Source organism: Penicillium nucicola, assembly GCF_028828085.1.
Source record: "Penicillium nucicola strain IBT 29836 chromosome Unknown utg000002l, whole genome shotgun sequence".
NCBI classification, from domain to species: Eukaryota; Fungi; Ascomycota; class Eurotiomycetes; order Eurotiales; family Aspergillaceae; genus Penicillium; species Penicillium nucicola.
In genome coordinates this window covers 2,968,543-2,984,732 of record NW_026643126.1, presented here as the reverse complement: position 1 = coordinate 2,984,732, position 16,190 = coordinate 2,968,543, and the positions used below count along the sequence as shown (strand labels likewise).

Below are 16,190 nucleotides of genomic sequence, written 5' to 3'. Positions count from 1 at the left end.
CTGCTGCAGGTCTATATTCAACACTGATCTTGGACTTTTTCCCATATGGGCAGGCGGTCTGGGTCCTGCAGGATTAGGCGGGGCAGAAAAAAACCGCGGGAAAAAAAGAAGCTCAGACGGGCGACTTCAAACACATACTGGACTGCAAGTGCTGTTTGTCGGGGATATCTGGATGCCAATGGTAGAAGAATTACATTGTGTGTTTTTCTGAATATCTTGACTATCCCGCTGTCTTTGCCAGCACCTATCTCAAGTCGATATCCAGACTTCATCTCTATATCAGCATGTCTGCTGCTAGCGACAAGCACGATGCGCCTCTGGTCAAGAGGCAGAAGCGCACATCGCAACTGACCAAAGGTCAATCGCGAGGCTCCAAAATCTTTGCTCCCTTCCGGGTATGTGGAAAGGTCAGACTTTCATCTCCGTGCTCCAGCTGACGCTGTCTCGTGAAGACATTAGGATTAGTGTCACCCACACCAGTCCCTTTCACTTCAGTACGCCTGGGCAAATCAACCTTCCAGATTACCACCTCAGTCGGACATTCTCTGCAGACATACGACTTGCGCCGAGGACTGAACCTGATCTTCCTGAGTCGGCCTCAAACCCCCGAGATTATCACCGCAACTTGCGCATGGCAGGATAAGATATTTGCATCATGGGGTCATCTCCGGCCGCGGTCCCCCGGCGGTGTTTGGGTTTTCAAGCGTGGAAAGAAGATCGCAGCTCTCGACAGCCCCTCCGATCTAGCGGGCCCCATCCAGCGGTTGGTTGTGTTCGGTTCGTGGGTCGTTGGTTGCTGGGCGGGTGGTGTTGAGGTGTGGAAGACCGGAACATACGAGCACTATGCTAGTCTGCGTGCACAGCCTGTTCAGGGCTCGGATCAGATCTACACCGGAGTCATGTGCAACATGCCAACTTACCTGAACAAGGTCTTCGTGGGCCGCACCGATGGAGCGGTTGATATTTGGAACCTCCGCAGCGGAAAGCTCCTGTTCACTCTGCCTGCTCTGTCTGCCGAGGCTGGACCTGTGACTGCTATTAGCTCTACCCCCGCTCTGTCTCTTGTTGCCATCGCGTACAAGAGCGGCGCATTGTCGATTCAAAATGTCAACTCTGGTCAGACAGTTTTGGCTCTGCGGGCTGCCTCGTCTCGGGGTCTTCCCGTGACTTCGATCTCTTTCCGAAGTGATGGTCTTGGTGCTGGTCCCGAAGGCCGCACCCCAGGTGTCATGGCCACTGCCTCTAGTGGCAGCGGTGATATCACACTCTGGGATTTGAACGAGGGAGGCCGTGTTGCTGGCATCCTCCGTGGTGCTCACAAGGTTCTCAGTGGCGAGAAGTCCATGGGAGCGAACAATGTCGAGTTCCTGGATGGTCAGCCCGTGCTGGTGTCCTCCGGTGATGACAACGCGCTGAAGACTTGGATCTTTGACGCAACCCCCTTCTCGCCTATTCCCAGACCTCTTCACGCAAGAAACGGCCACTCGGCTGCCGTCAGCGCCATTGACTTCTTGCCAGCCTCCTCGGATGGATCCGATTCTGGCGGCAAATGGCTTATGAGTGCTAGTAAGGACTGCAGTCTCTGGGGACTCAGTTTGCGCAAGGATAGCCAGCATACTGAGATCTCTCAGGGCAACGTGGAAAGCAAGGCCAAGAAGTCGGGCCAGAGTAACTCGAGCAAATCGTCAGTGGATGACCTCAAGGCTCCCGAGATATCCTGTATCGCTTGCAGTCTGAACCGTGATGGTGGTATGGGTATCACTACCACTGGACCCATTTGGTCGAACCCCAAGGCTACCAACGCCGATGCTTCTAATGCAACCGGCTGGGAAAGTGTGGTCACCGGTCATCGGGGCGACAAATACGCTCGTACCTGGTTCTGGGGTAAGAAGAAGGCAGGTCGCTGGGCATTTGTGACTAGCGACTCAACAGAAGTCAAGGTATGTACCTCCTCGAGAAGATTTGATTTCTGCGTCTAACAAGTATGTAACAGAGCGTGGCGATCTCGCAATGTGGAACTTTCGCTGTCATTGGTTCAGCTGGAGGTGCTATTGACATGTATAACATGCAATCTGGCCAACACCGACAAAGCTTCCCAGCCCGTCTACAAAAGTCTCGCGTCAGCAAGCTCAACATTTCCCCCTCGACAAAGCACACCAAGGCTGTCACCGGGTTGATGATTGACAGTCTGAACCGAACCGTCGTCAGCTGTGGCTTGGACGGCAAAGTCAAGTTCTGGGATCTTCTTTCTGGATCCTTCATCGACGAACTTGACTGGCACCCAATGGCTGCCATTACTGGACTTCGCTACAACAAGGCCAGTGAGTTGGTTGCCTTCAGCTGTGACGACCTCTCAATCCGCGTGATCGACCTCGAGACCAGGAAACTCGTTCGTGAGTTCTGGGGATGCGTGGGTCAGATCAATGACTTCATCTTCTCGAATGATGGACGATGGGTTATTGCGGCGTCTTTGGACTCTGTGGTTCGTGTTTGGGATCTGCCCACGGGACATCTGATCGATATCTTCCGAGTATCCAGCACATGTGTCGCCCTGTCCATGTCATCTACTGGCGAATTCCTTGCTACAGCCCACGCCGGTGGTATTGGTATCAGCCTCTGGAGCAACCGCAGTCTTTTCATGCCTATTTCGACCAAGAACCTGGACGAGAGTGTTATTGAAAATGTTGGCGTTCCGGCCACATCAGGCGAGAGTGGTGCTGGTCTCGTTGAGGCTGCCTTCATGGATGTTGCTGAAGACGATGAGGACGATGGCCCTGTTTTGACGACTGAGCAGCTACAAACTGATATGATGACTCTCAGTTTGGTTCCCAAGAGCAGATGGCAGTCATTGGTCCATCTTGATACTATTCGGGTAAGAAAACTTCACTATTTGCATCATAAGATATTCAAATGCTCACAACTAAATAGGAACGCAACAAGCCCAAGGAAGCACCCAAGGCCCCCGAGAAGGCGCCTTTCTTCCTGCCCTCCATGCTCAGCTCCAGCGGACCCGAGCCAGCCGCCTCTAACAACGAAGCCGCTGAAGCCGGATTCCTCGCACAAACTGCCGAGGCCGAACGTCTTCGCATCGCCAAGTTGCAAAACGGCGAAACTGGCCCCTCCGCCCAGACAATCTTCACTCGGTCCTTGGAAGCCGCTCACAAATCCGGCAACTACGACTCCTTCGTCGACCACCTCAAAACCCTCCCTCCTGCCAAGGCCGATCTCGAGATCCGATCATTGGATCCTCGCGTTCGCGCTGGACATTCTGAATTGTCTGACTTTGTCATTGCTCTCACTCACCGCTTGAAGTCCAAGAGGGATTTCGAAATGGTCAATGCTTGGATGGCGGTATTCTTGAAGATTCACTCGGATACTGTCTCTCTCAGCTCTCAGAGAGATGGACCTGAGTACCGTCTCTTGCAGAATGCTTTGGCTTCTTGGGCTCAGGAGCAGGAGCGGGAAGGAAAGCGTTTGGCTGAGTTGGTTGGATACTGTCGTGGTGTTGTTGGGTTCTTGCGGTCTGCCCGCTAAAAGATTAGAGTCATTGTATGGGTCTGGCGTATGTAAATGAGCTGTCTAATTTGTTGCTTTCATAGATGCATTGTCCATGCTTTCGGGATATATGAACCATCCCACAGAATCTGCATTTCTTCGTCTCCGTATATCATCTATTTAAAAATGGTTGGACTTAGGGTTGAAGTAAACATCCAAGCCATCTCCATACTTCGCTTTAGTTCCCGCGGACCAACCCTGACTAATACAACCAGAAAAAAAAACCGCAAGCCAGCAATTTCATTTCTACACACGATGGGAATTCAATACCTCACCAAACACCTCCTCCCATATGCCGAGAGCATCCAACTCAATGGCCAACTCCCAGGCCCAGAAGACCCCCCGCGCGTGCGAGGAGTCGTCATCGACGGCCCAAGTCTAGTATACCATGTCCACCACCGCCTACTGTCATGGATAGACCCAAGCTGCGACATCCTGGATGTCCAACCAAGCTGCGACGAAGTCAGTCGCGGGGTATGCAGCTTCCTCTTCCAATTGAACAAACTAGGCGTTGAAATGTGAGCATTCCACAACCCCCACCATTCCACCCCGCCGCCATCACCCATACACTCGCATATACCTACACCTACAGCAGCATCAACAGTACAAACCACTAACACCAAAACTACAGCCACCAAATATGCTTCGACGGCGCCCTCCCAACCTCAAAACGCGAAACACGCCTATCAAGAAACGAAAAATCGCGCAAAAGACTCGAGCTTGCCCGCCGCGACCTACCCCTCCACTCAGCGCCCAAATCCCGGCCCCCAATTAACCCCAAAGCAGGCCAAATCTGGTGCAGTCGCGGTCTACCCAGTCGAAGGAAGAACCTACCCGAAAACCCATTCATGGTTTCCTGCGTATACGAGGACCTCAAAGGTCGCTGGACGACAGAGTCTATTCGAAAGGATATCGATGAGGATGTCAGCTCGCTCCGCAATAAACATGAATACCCCTTTGCGGAGAGGACGGTTATGGTCCCCGGCGAGGCAGATGTGGAATGCGCGCGCGTCGCAAAAGCGACGGGGTCGGTGGTTTTATCCGGGGATTCGGATTTGATGGTTCATGATCTTGGGTTGGAAGGTGGGGTTGTGTTTCTGGATTCTGTGCAGACGCCGTCGGGCGTGTGGGATCCTGTTGAGGGGGATATTCGGGGGTTGAGGATTTGTCCGGCTGGGCTTGCGCGGAAGTTGGGGGTCGCTAGTCTTCGGCGGTTTGCGTTTCGCTTGATGCAGGATCCGCATTTGAGGTTTGCGCAGATTGTGCAGGCGGCTAAGCATGATGGCGGGGTGACGGAGGCTTTGGATGAATATCGGGAGTTTTTGAAGGAATATGAAGATGAGGATACGCATTTGCAGCCTGCTCTTGGGGCTGGGGGTTGGTCCAGGATCTGGATCCTCGGATTTCTGAGTTGTTTTGGCAGTATCAGCTTCCTGGGGTCTATTGCTCGGATGGCATGCCGCATGTTTATCTCGGGGTTTTGAGTGAAGATCATGCTAGGCAGTGTGCTTGGAGGCATGGGCGCGATTATCGTGCTCTTGGGTATTCGTTTTTCAATCTTTCGAGGGCTGCTGATAATCGGTACTCGGTTGTGCGTGAGTATGTTCGTCGAGGTGGAAGGATTGTTGCCGATGAGGTGGCGCTCAGTGAGGAACAGTACGTGAAGTCGGACTTAGGGCTATTTCGCAGTCGACTTGAATCTGCACGGGATATGTTCAGGCATAGTCTAGCGACGGAGAGGTTCTGGTTCCTGTTCGCCCTTGCTGAGGTCTACCGTGATGCGAGTGCGACTCCAACGGGAAAGCAAGTAGAAAAGTTCCTTGCAAAGGGATACATGGGTCAACGGACTGATTGGGTGGATGTTCAGCTCCTCGGTCAGATCCAGGCTACGTTGTATTCTCTACGGATACTGAAGCAGCTTCTTGATATCGCTGCTCCGGATGATGACTCGGTTGACTCCAAGTCGCTACTTGCAGAATTACCACCGCTATACATCATGATGTCGCGGCGGAGGATGATGGAAAGCTTTGCGGACAATCGAGTCGCTAAGGATGCGGTGCGTAAATTGTTCACAACATTTTCTTAACAAATATAATACATGCTGCAACTCAGTCCGCCAGAATGACGGGGCTGGAAGCAAATGGCCTATTGGCAATCACTGGTCCTACTTCAAGAAGGACCTCAACTCGTCGGATTTCCACCAGAGAAGATGTGCGATGGTCATCGTAGAATTCAACTTGAAAGTCTTAGCGGCTAGGTCAATTGGCAGCTGTCCTTGAAGAGCCCTTTTGATAGTATCGGATGTTGATTGATATCCAGAGCCGTACTGGTGCGATGCGCTTCATGCGACAACCCAATTTGCCGTCAATCGGTGTCCCAGTTGATGTGAAATTTGCCTGCCACTAAAGAGACAAAATCTTTGATTCGATGTAACTTTTGATATAAAAAAAGAAATTCGTGGGTATCGCAATGGTAACATAGACTGGTGAACAAGACGCCAGGCCGAACGCAATAAAAGGTCGTGTGAAAGCGCTCACTTCTCGGGGGCATCGGGGAGGCGCTCGATAACGTATTTTCCGCGAGCAACGCTCATGATAGGAGCACCAGGGATTTTACTATAAGAGTCAGAATGGTCATGGCAATTTTCTCTCCGTCGCAGAACATACCGAATACGTCTCTTGAGGTCGCGATCGTTGGTGGCGATGATGTAGACACGGTGCTTGATCACACGGTCGACGAGACAGTCATCGGCATAGGTACCCTTGTGGTCACACTTGACTCTCTCAAAACGAGTGTCCTTGGCCACACGCAGAGCAAGACGGTATTTCGGGCCCAGCTTTTCCAACTCGGCTAGAACGCAGTCTGTGACGATTGGGATACACTTTGCGTATAAACAGTCCATCATGCTTGGGATGACCTCGAGCTTGTGTTGAATGGTGTGGGAGATGAAGTTGGTATCGACCAGGACGGAGTACGGGGGAGCGAGAGCTGTGTTGTATTGGAAGAACATGGACGAAGGAGCCTGGGGACTGGGGGTTTGTTAGATTTCTGTGTTTTTCGAATTGAATTAGTTTACTCACGCTTCTCTGATCAGATCATCCTTGGGCTTTTCCTCTTCTTTCTTGTCTTGGTTTGACTTCCTGGTCAGTGTTAGCGGTTGAGAATAGAGGGCGCAAGGGGAATTGGGGGAACAAACAGGCGGTTATCCTTCATAGTGATGGCCCTTTTGGCCAGGGCAAACTTTCTGGTCTTTCTTTGGACACCCATTGTGACGTTAAGCTGATATGTTGATATGAATGAGATTGATGGGACCTTGGAAGGTTTTTTTTTTCTTATCGGCGGTTGAGATGTGATGACTAAGCATGGATAGTCTGGGCCATCAACGGACAATATAAAAGTGAAAGAGAGCAAGCAGGGTTAGAAAGTAGAGACATAGATGTGCAAATATTGCCATTTGAATCCTTTATCTAACACTCTGCTATCGCTGTTTTGAGTTCCAGCACACATTGGTTATGTTGTGTCCCTAACCCGTGCACAGTACGATATGGATGGAGGTGCAAACCCATCAGGTACATACAGAAATTACTTTCTCCATCCTTTTGAATTACTTTTGACGTGGTATGAATTAAAAGGGAATTTTAATTGGTTTCATCAAGGTAATATGTCACTCGATCCAGGCCGAGTAAACTGGTAGCGAATCGAAGACATTCGCCACGGAATGCTTCTGTTCCAATTCTAGACAAATGCACAGGAAATAATTGGATAATGGATCAGAATACGTTTTAAGTCATTAAATTTGGGTAGGTAGACGACGGATCCAATTGAGAACGAAGCGTTGAAGAGAAGGTATTTGACAGAGATCCTTTGTTCGGGAACCGTATGAAAAAACGATTCTTGTCTGGCTACTATTAATTAAATGGAAATTAGATGTTTCTAGGGATCCCGTTTACTAGTAGCAATATCTATAGCCTAGCCGCCGAAGTGATGGACCGCAAATCCTGTGACAACCAACCAGTCAATAGTCGATTTTGAATAATACCAAATAACAATTTACATCGAGATTGTCCGGCTTAATTGTCTCCCAAATCAAGAAAATCGCAATCTATAACTCCTTGTATGCAACATGTGGAAAAGTTCTCTATGGGAAAGACAGTTCGCTCGGTATCCAAGACATCAAGGATTAGATATTGGGTAGAACTGAAGTATTCCAACGAAATGAGTAATTGGTTCCGAATAGAGTACGCATCATAATAGCAGGGTATAATATCGTCATTCATTAAAGCTATTTGCAGTCATTAAATCAATCTCGTTCTATCTCATTATACCCAATAGCGCCCAATTTTCCCAATCCCATCTAAGCCATTATTATCATCTAAATGGCTGTAAAAGTCAGAACACCATCTCATTTCATCGCGTATGCTGTAACTCACCCATTTAATTTGCCTGTTGGTATCCTTGACCAGCATATCTTCCAGGTGGGAAGGTGTACTCGTCTTCCCAGTGTTCCTTGGCGGCCATCAGAGGAGCCCAATCCTTTTTGAAGTCGCTGAAGTGCTTCTTGAAGCGAGAGAAACGAGTATGTTGGGATGAGGAGGAGGAGGAAGTTGGAGAGGACTGGTTCAAGGTGTCTGAAATGTTGCTCAGAGCATCAGAGCTCATGGTGATAGATGTGGAGGCGCTCATGGTGTATGAGGGCTTGTAAAATGACATGGGAAAGCGCTAGTGGAAGAGTGGATTGGATTGATGTACTCAATTTTGAGATGCGAGATTAGGCTTATTATATATCTATGGAGTCAATGGAGTCAACGGTGAAAAATATTCGATTGAACAATAAAAAACGAAATATGCGCAGGGCTGAAACCGTTTAATGCCTCAGCCGAGTTTGCACCGAGTGATTGCCGGTTCTTTTTCCTGCCTAACAAGCCGATCGAAATTAAGCGATCTCGATGCTGACGTTCGCTCGAGTCTGGGTCTAGCGAATTACAGTGTTTTTCAACGCTTATTTCAATTTTATTGCTGCATGCAGGCTCTCGGCGATCGGTCGGCGCAGGCTCGGTCTGTGTAATGGAGGTGTCGATCTATGGAACGGTCCACTCAACCATTCGTTCTTATCTTGACCCTTGCCATACAGTATCAGAGTGAAAGCTTTTAATGTCTCATTCTGCCGGGTCAAAACGGGCCCTTGTCTGGTGTTGCTTGGTTCTTTAACGGCATTGGTAGCGGGTAAACGGGGTTCCACTGTGTCAACAAGTAGAATGTGCGATGGGTGAGAAATCCTGCTAGGAGATTACATCCACTGATATCGGCTTTTGGACATCACTTACTAACGTTGGCTATAATGATGTTATGGACTCTTGCTGCACTTGATCTCGACCCAAATCCACTCTTCACAACGATCCCTTTTCCCGAGACAATTCCAAATCTCATATCGAAAGCATTGTGACGTGGAACCCAGCGGCACTGGGCACTCGGGTAGTGCTAACTAACCGACATTTAACCTTGCTTCTTTTGGATTGCTTCTGGGTGGCAATATGGACCCTACCTAGCATGACAGGCTAGTCACAGGCCAGGACTGATATGTTGTCCCGGCATCTTCGGTTCGATTTCACATGAGTGAGAACAGCTGAAAGCTGAATACTTATGATTTCTCCTCCATCAAAACCGGCATCACAGTGTTGGTTTGCAGTCTGTTCTAGTCATGACGGGCTATAGATGAGTCGAAATAGGTTGATGCTGGCTAGTCCTAAATAGGACACCACTAAGCCGCATTTGGAGCTCTATATCATTACCTCAGCTGGCATTTGACGGATACAATTCCTCAAGTGGGGAAAAGAAATCTTTGTTTTGGTAAAGCTCGAGCCTTGAATATAAAGCTCTCTCCGTTCACGATGAATTCAATCAGACCAATGGTATCGCTATGTAGCGGATTGACAAGAGGTGTTCCGCTCCGGAGCAAAGTGGATAGTCTGTCGCCCCTCCGTTCTCGTCAACACATTTTCTCTCCATCTTACTCATCTCCATTCTCGTCTACATCATTCAAAATGGGCGTCGAGAAATTGACTTTGAAGGAGGGCAACGGCGTTGACTACCCTAAGAAGGGTGAGCACGTCGCCATCCACTACACTGGCTGCCTCTATGACGAGAGCAAGGCCGACCAGCACTACATGGGCACCACGTATGCTATAACCTCTCCACCTCAATGCGATCCTTTAGCTGACCGATCCCTTTCCCAACAGCTTCGATAGCTCCCACAAGCCCGGCCGTGGTCCCCTTGCCACCCCCATCGGTGTCGGTCGTCTCATCCGCGGTGCGTCTTCTTATCTCAACATATCCTCCATGGCATTCTACCTGTGGACCAAGTCCATTCACAGTGGTGACAGAGTATGGTGTACTGATCGGCTTTCTATATAGGCTGGGATGAGGGTGTCCCCCAGATGAGCCTTGGCGAGAAGGCCATCCTGACCATCAGCCCGTGAGATATCCCGTTGAAGCTATGATAGACACATTGCTAACAGTTTCCAGTGACTTCGGCTACGGTGCCCGGTACGTACAAGCTTATTTCATACACTTTATCCCGTGTTCCCGAGGTACACAGTATGTGCTGAATACTAACGAATACTCAGTGGCTTCCCCGGTCTGATTCCCGAGAACTCCCGCCTCGTGTTGTAAGTCATACCGTTTTCCTTTCACATGGGAACATACTTGTTAACTATCCACAGTGAGGTTGAGCTCCTCAAGGTCGGCACCAAGACCGTTTAAATCAGTCGCTATTCGCCAACCTTGGTCCGCAACTCAGATAACTCAATCGAGAAAACCGGCTTGATCCTTTCTTTCATCTGAGCAGGCTAGATAAATGCCAAAATAAAAAGGCGGTCTCTTGTTGTCCCTCGATTTGACTCATTCAATGGAGAGAGTCGAGTGGGCTGGCATGGGTTTACCATTGTTTCCCGTGCTACTTGCTGTAAACGTTGTAGCTATTTGAGAGTACTTTAGATCTAGACATGTACAACTTGGATGTCTCTTGATGAAGGAATCGTACTATGGATAATACGATCACTACAGCTGGAGACTTTCTGCTTACATGTTATATGCCAGCAACTTTGGAAGCAATAAAAGGATATAACAAGGCGATTAAGACCCAGTCAGCCTCGATTAGATTTCCGGGACTTTGTCTTGGGGAAATGTAGCATATCGTGAAGGAATTAAAATTCAAGTTTCTCGAAGGCTATGACACAATATATATTCATCAGGCGAAATAGAATATCAACAAGTGCTACCGAAAACAATATCCACACACACAAGAGACCTCAGCGTGCATTGTTCTATCCCGAATTCCTAGGGTCTTTTCAAGTGCTTCAGCGCCATATTTATGGTATCTGTAGATTCCAGGGCTCGTTTTGAACTCTGCACAGGTAGTATCTTGAGCCGCTGTAATTGACAAAGCGGATTTGACATGCACGATTTGACAATATATTGTTTCTCTCTTTGATGGCGAGATTATGAAACGCAAGCCTCCATTTGGGCCTTGAGGTGCGTCCGGGGAGCGTATGGACCCCAGTTCAAGTCTGGATGTGACTGAGATGATTGAGATAAGATAAAGCGTCCAATGCTTCATCCGCTATCATCGAGCAAATTTTGAGGAGACCAGTACTCCTTTTCAGGGCCCTGAGCATCCACCCAGACTAAACCATCAGCGAGCAGGTCATCGATTACTGTTTGCGCTCGAGCCTTTTCCCACTTCAAATTCAATCGCAACATAGAGACACTGACAAATCCCAGAACTTGGATAGCTTCTAAGACAGTTGCTTGGTCCGTATTGAGCTCTTTCGGAACGGATCGAATATATTGCTTCTTGCCAACATTGACAATGGAGAACCCAGAGCCTAAAGGCTCGAGTGACCGGACTGCACGTAAGATGTCATCACTATCAATCAAGCACTTGTGTTAGCCAGCGGTGTGCATAACCATCATGTATAGAGCTCATACTCTGAAACTTCAAGCCCGCTTCCGATCGCCTTTCCCTTCCCCACTCGTTTGCGACACTCTTCAACACCAATCAACCCGCCGTTTTCACTCCTTGTCTCCCTGCACAGCTCCACAACTCGGGTGGCAACTTCGAAGTAGAAATCATTCATATCGCCTCCCAGTATCTGGGTCCAAAAGCTACCCCCTTCGCCCAGTCCGCGGCGGCCATTCTTTCCTTTGATGTTGCTTGCAGCGAGTGGATCAACTCCAATGGTATTACACATGCGCGCGAACTCGGCTCGAAAGGTTGGATCTGATTTTATGGTTGAACTGTGTTCTAGGGCAAATGTATGGAGCAGCGACTGGAAGACCGAGAGCTGGGTCTGGAGGGAGGCCGTATGAGTAGAGCGTAGGTTTGCGCCATGAGTAGCATATGACTGGCTTGTTTGAGTGCGGTTTGTGAAGGCCCCGAGGCCCACTCCGCGACGTGACATGATGTGGGGTTGTGAAGGTGAGGTCCTGTTGACAGATCTAGATCTTACAGTAGATGCCGACCACGGGGTTACCCCAATTCAGGCAGCCTCAGACATCATCAGGCATCAATACGGATCAGCTGGGGAGCCCTTATCGTAGGATGATAAGGGCTTCAGCCATATTAGGTTAGATCAGAATTGTTTTGTGGTCTAGCCTTGTTTGGCTAGCGGCTACTCCACCCGCACAAGCGAATTCCCTTTTCCTTCTTGTCTGCGAACTTTTTCTTTCCCTTCGACAACCTCCGACAACAACCTTCAAGATGGTCGCCACTACGTATGACTCCCCTTGACTTCTGGACTGCTTCAATCTCGTCGAGATTGAATGGTTTCAGCTATAGTCACACTTCTCGCTGGAGATGCTGCAACCATTATCTTACTGGATTTTGGTTGTCAGGCACCAGCTCGATCCTTCCTGCCCTCTCTCTCCACTATAGTGGCCCGCGTATACAGTCTTCTGTCGCAGAACACTCCATGGAAGGAGAAAGAGGGTGATGGAGTCTTGAGGTTGAAAGTGCGCTGCACCTTCTCTTCCAAAAATATTGTTGTGAGCTATCGTCTCAGATGTTCATGATGCGGTAACAGCATCTGAATTCTGATTCGAAGAGCGTCAACATTTTTTCCTGGCTTCGGTCGGGGTTTTGTCGGATGAAGGCATCACGTGCAGATGAGGGTGGTTGGGCTGAGAGAACCTTGCGCTGAAGAATGTGCAATTAGTACCTAGCTACTGACAACCAACCCCACTGTACTGGCCCTCACTGATCAAAGACATTTCGTCGAGTTTTTTTATGTCTTCAGTTGAGAATGTGGCGCTATATGCTGCAATTCTTTCACTCGGCGAATTGTCTCAGTCTTGTTTCTTTCTGAACAGACTGTTCTAACATGCATTACAGCTCCGTCCCCACCCAGAACCAGGTCCTCGTTCCCGAGACCCTTCTGAAGAAGCGCAAGTCCCAGGAGGCTGCCCGCGCTGAGCGCCGCGCTGAGGTCGAGAAGGTCAAGAAGGTTTGTTTATCCTCCCCAGTTACTTCACACCATCTCCCTCTTGTTCATTATGATGCATAACACCATTCAACCGACTAGACCATCCTACCAGGCGGTCAATGCTGTCGATTGTTAACCATCTTTCGGGTCTGACACGTTCATGACACTTGAAAATTTTTTCACTCATGATTTTTGAAAACTCAAAACTAACTGAGATTTTCATAGGCCAACAAGGAGAAGCGTGGTGTCATCTTCAAGCGTGCCGAGTCCTACGTCCAGGAGTACCGCAATGCTGAGCGTGAGAAGATCCGCCTCAACCGCGTTGCCCGCCAGGAGGGTAACTACTTCGTTGAGGGTGAGCCCAAGCTCGTCTTCGTTGTCCGTATCAAGGGTATCAACAAGATCGCTCCCAAGCCCCGCAAGATCCTCCAGTTGCTCCGTTTGATCCAGATCAACAGCGGTACCTTCATCCGTCTCACCAAGGCTACCCAGGAGATGTTGACCATCGTCAACCCCTACATTGCCTACGGTTACCCCAACCTGAAGTCCGTCCGTGAGCTCCTCTACAAGCGTGGTTACGGAAAGGTCGACAAGCAGCGCACTCCCCTCACCGACAACCAGATCATCGAGGAGCACCTCGGCAAGTACGGCATTGTCTGTATGGAGGATCTGATCCACGAGATCTACACCGTTGGCCCCAACTTCAAGCAGGCCAACAACTTCCTCTGGCCCTTCAAGCTGTCCAACCCCAACGGTGGTTTCCGTACCCGCAAGTTCAAGCACTACATTGAGGGTGGTGACACCGGTAACCGTGAGGACAACATCAACGGTCTCATCCGCCAGATGAACTAGATTGATTCTTCTCATGAGGGGTCATGGTATGGGCATTCTCTGAGTGCACCGCCACTAAAACTATTACAAAATTTTACGACTTTACTGTCTTGGGTTGTTTCTTGCACGGGCTGTTTAATATCCTCTGGTCAATTTTAGCGATACGATGGTCTGGGTTTTCCGATCAATTTAATGCTTCAAGCAACCCAATTTCATGGTCGACGACCTTTCCCTTTGTAGATCGTAAATTTGTCGAAAAACCCCCCCCCCATGATAAGATTTAGTCAAGAGTAACCGGCTTAGGCAAGGTTCCTAGTGCCGCAGCTGTGTTCTTCTATTGTCTTTTTCGAGGCCGAAATTCGTCCCGAGGTCCGAGTTCCGCTGGACTCTTCTCCACGCAGTGCCTCCGTACCTATGCATTTCAGGAATTAGGTTCGTGCTTTTATTCTACATCTGTACTGGATTAAGCCAGCTATTTGTTCGATCTGAATACTCCAGGGGTTGATGAAGAAAAGACAACCCCCCCAAAAACATATTTTGTCGCTTCACGAAGTATATATACATAACTTCATTCGTAGACTCAAACCATTTCAACCGAGACCTTTGTCTTCTAAATAGATTCTAGATCAGATCTTGATAACCTCTTGCACTCTCCTATTCCGGTCAACAACAAGACGAAGCTGTCTACCTTTCCAATCAGAGTTTGAAGCAGAAGTAGGCGATGCAGGCTTGAACGCGCCCTCACGGAGAGTCTCAGTGAAGAGTTCATATGATGGATAATCTATGTTTATTAGTATGACTGTAAGAATGCTCTGCCGAGTCCAAGAATTGCAACATACAACCGTCCACAAAGTGGTTGACTTGCTCCTCAGTCATCCCAGTGCCCTTGGCAGCACGGAGAGTGCGCTCCTGTTCCTGGCGCCACTCGTACACGAAATGGGGGCTTTCAGCATCACTAAATCATGTCAGTATCCAGGACCGAGTTCACAAATGGGAATAGCACATACATATGGATCAATGCATCCAATTTGCTGTAGAAGAAACATGTTAGCAATTCACTCATAAGTTAAGTAAACCACCAATGAAGAACACCTACTCGGTCAAGATATCATATCTTTTCAAGGCATCGTTGACAGCCTTCACATCCTCAAATTGGACATGACCCAGTCTCCCATCATAATGGCCCGACTCCCTCTGCCGCACAGCGTCCTCCCATTTTGCGCGCAAGGTTTGATCATCCCACGCCCGGAATCCAACACACCAACCCTCGAAAATGACGACCTTTACCTTCTCCTGGCCTTCTTCATTGACCACTTTCCATTGTTCCTTGGGAACGCGATCTCCCTGACCTTCAAACGCAGACTTGTCGTACGCCGGGATCGCCGTGGACTTCTCCGCCGCCAACGACGCAAAGACCTCCTCGCCCAACCCCAGGTCGTGTGTTGAGGGCTGACCCCGATGCTGCAAAAGCGGGTTCGACGGATGCGCCTGCGCAAGAGCAACCTGGTCGGCGTGTGTGAGGTAGATGTCGTCCAGTGACAACGTCACGACAGCGAGCGAGTATGGCGCTGAGCGGAGCGTGTCATTGAGCGCGGACACCTGTAGATGATGTTAACCTAGCACCGACGAGGTATACACCAGGACTGGGTTGACCGAGGAAGACCAGAGTCCCGAGGCATCAGAACGGGTCCGGACCGACTTACTAGGACTGTTTTGCCGGCTCCCTGTACGCCATTGAGACCTATGAAGAATGGCGGGGTAGCTGTGCCGCGGTGCCGTTCGGTGTGGACGCGTAGACGGTCGAGTAGGAAGGGGATACAGTGCTGTGATTTGTCGTCTATGATGGACATTTCGGGCATTTTGAATTGTTGGAACTACCGGAGGGGTTGGTCATGGCTGTCTTTGTATCGGCTACGGTGGGAACTCTCCCCCGATCGGCCGAGTGAGGAATCTGGGGCTTGACGCGGGGTACAGTTCAGCCGCTACTTTGATCCATGAATGTCGATGGATGTTGGAAATAGATATAAGGCTGGAATTTCGCCAGGGATTCAACCCTGGGAAGTTCAGACTTGAGCTTTGGTGAGACTATCATCGACAGCTATGCACATGGAAATGACGTCGGTCGTCACATGTGTCGGACTGACGAGTATACAGTCCAGTGGTGTCCGGTGTCTGGTGTCCAGTATAGTTACGTATAGTCAGATATACTGTAACTGATTCTTTCATTAAATCAGACATAGTTAACTAGCTAGTTCAGTTCACTTAGATCTCATCCACTCCATGTAGATCCCCCTATTTTCCTACTTCGGTGAACAATGCTTAGTC

General features: G+C 49.3%; 8 protein-coding genes across 8 annotated transcripts; 4 read left to right on the top strand and 4 right to left on the bottom strand.

Annotated features, from left to right (window-relative positions):
* Positions 1-284: 284 nt before the first annotated feature.
* N7511_002890 (rRNA-processing protein UTP21) lies at positions 285-3,534 on the top strand (the record flags this gene model as incomplete). Its single annotated transcript, XM_057125315.1, has 4 exons — positions 285-395; positions 453-1,940; positions 1,994-2,872; positions 2,929-3,534. 4 exons carry the CDS (start codon positions 285-287, stop codon positions 3,532-3,534), a joined length of 3,084 nt encoding a protein of 1,027 aa, XP_056987474.1.
* Positions 3,535-3,810: 276 nt separating this feature from the next.
* On the top strand, positions 3,811-5,641 carry N7511_002889 (uncharacterized protein; the record flags this gene model as incomplete). Its single annotated transcript, XM_057125314.1, has 3 exons — positions 3,811-4,073; positions 4,187-4,925; positions 4,979-5,641. 3 exons carry the CDS (start codon positions 3,811-3,813, stop codon positions 5,639-5,641), a joined length of 1,665 nt encoding a protein of 554 aa, XP_056987473.1.
* Positions 5,642-6,088: 447 nt separating this feature from the next.
* Positions 6,089-6,822, bottom strand: N7511_002888 (rRNA-processing FCF1 family protein; the record flags this gene model as incomplete). The annotated part of the gene is made up of 4 exons (XM_057125313.1): positions 6,089-6,170; positions 6,222-6,584; positions 6,636-6,695; positions 6,752-6,822. The coding sequence occupies 4 exons, from the start codon at positions 6,820-6,822 to the stop codon at positions 6,089-6,091; spliced, it is 576 nt and encodes a 191-aa protein (XP_056987472.1).
* A 1,167-nt stretch (positions 6,823-7,989) lies between these two features.
* Positions 7,990-8,238, bottom strand: N7511_002887 (uncharacterized protein; the record flags this gene model as incomplete). Its single annotated transcript, XM_057125312.1, has 1 exon — positions 7,990-8,238. One exon carries the CDS (start codon positions 8,236-8,238, stop codon positions 7,990-7,992), a length of 249 nt encoding a protein of 82 aa, XP_056987471.1.
* A 1,358-nt stretch (positions 8,239-9,596) lies between these two features.
* N7511_002886 (FKBP-type peptidyl-prolyl cis-trans isomerase) lies at positions 9,597-10,314 on the top strand (the record flags this gene model as incomplete). The annotated part of the gene is made up of 6 exons (XM_057125311.1): positions 9,597-9,730; positions 9,792-9,862; positions 9,967-10,027; positions 10,078-10,098; positions 10,179-10,220; positions 10,275-10,314. The coding sequence occupies 6 exons, from the start codon at positions 9,597-9,599 to the stop codon at positions 10,312-10,314; spliced, it is 369 nt and encodes a 122-aa protein (XP_056987470.1).
* An 852-nt stretch (positions 10,315-11,166) lies between these two features.
* N7511_002885 (ESCRT-II subunit protein SNF8) lies at positions 11,167-12,014 on the bottom strand (the record flags this gene model as incomplete). The annotated part of the gene is made up of 2 exons (XM_057125310.1): positions 11,167-11,479; positions 11,542-12,014. 2 exons carry the CDS (start codon positions 12,012-12,014, stop codon positions 11,167-11,169), a joined length of 786 nt encoding a protein of 261 aa, XP_056987469.1.
* A 918-nt stretch (positions 12,015-12,932) lies between these two features.
* On the top strand, positions 12,933-13,886 carry N7511_002884 (60S ribosomal protein uL30; the record flags this gene model as incomplete). The annotated part of the gene is made up of 2 exons (XM_057125309.1): positions 12,933-13,055; positions 13,260-13,886. 2 exons carry the CDS (start codon positions 12,933-12,935, stop codon positions 13,884-13,886), a joined length of 750 nt encoding a protein of 249 aa, XP_056987468.1.
* Positions 13,887-14,491: 605 nt separating this feature from the next.
* On the bottom strand, positions 14,492-15,724 carry N7511_002883 (TDA10 family protein; the record flags this gene model as incomplete). The annotated part of the gene is made up of 5 exons (XM_057125308.1): positions 14,492-14,646; positions 14,705-14,820; positions 14,873-14,896; positions 14,962-15,464; positions 15,569-15,724. 5 exons carry the CDS (start codon positions 15,722-15,724, stop codon positions 14,492-14,494), a joined length of 954 nt encoding a protein of 317 aa, XP_056987467.1.
* Between the last annotated feature and the right edge of the window lie 466 nt (positions 15,725-16,190).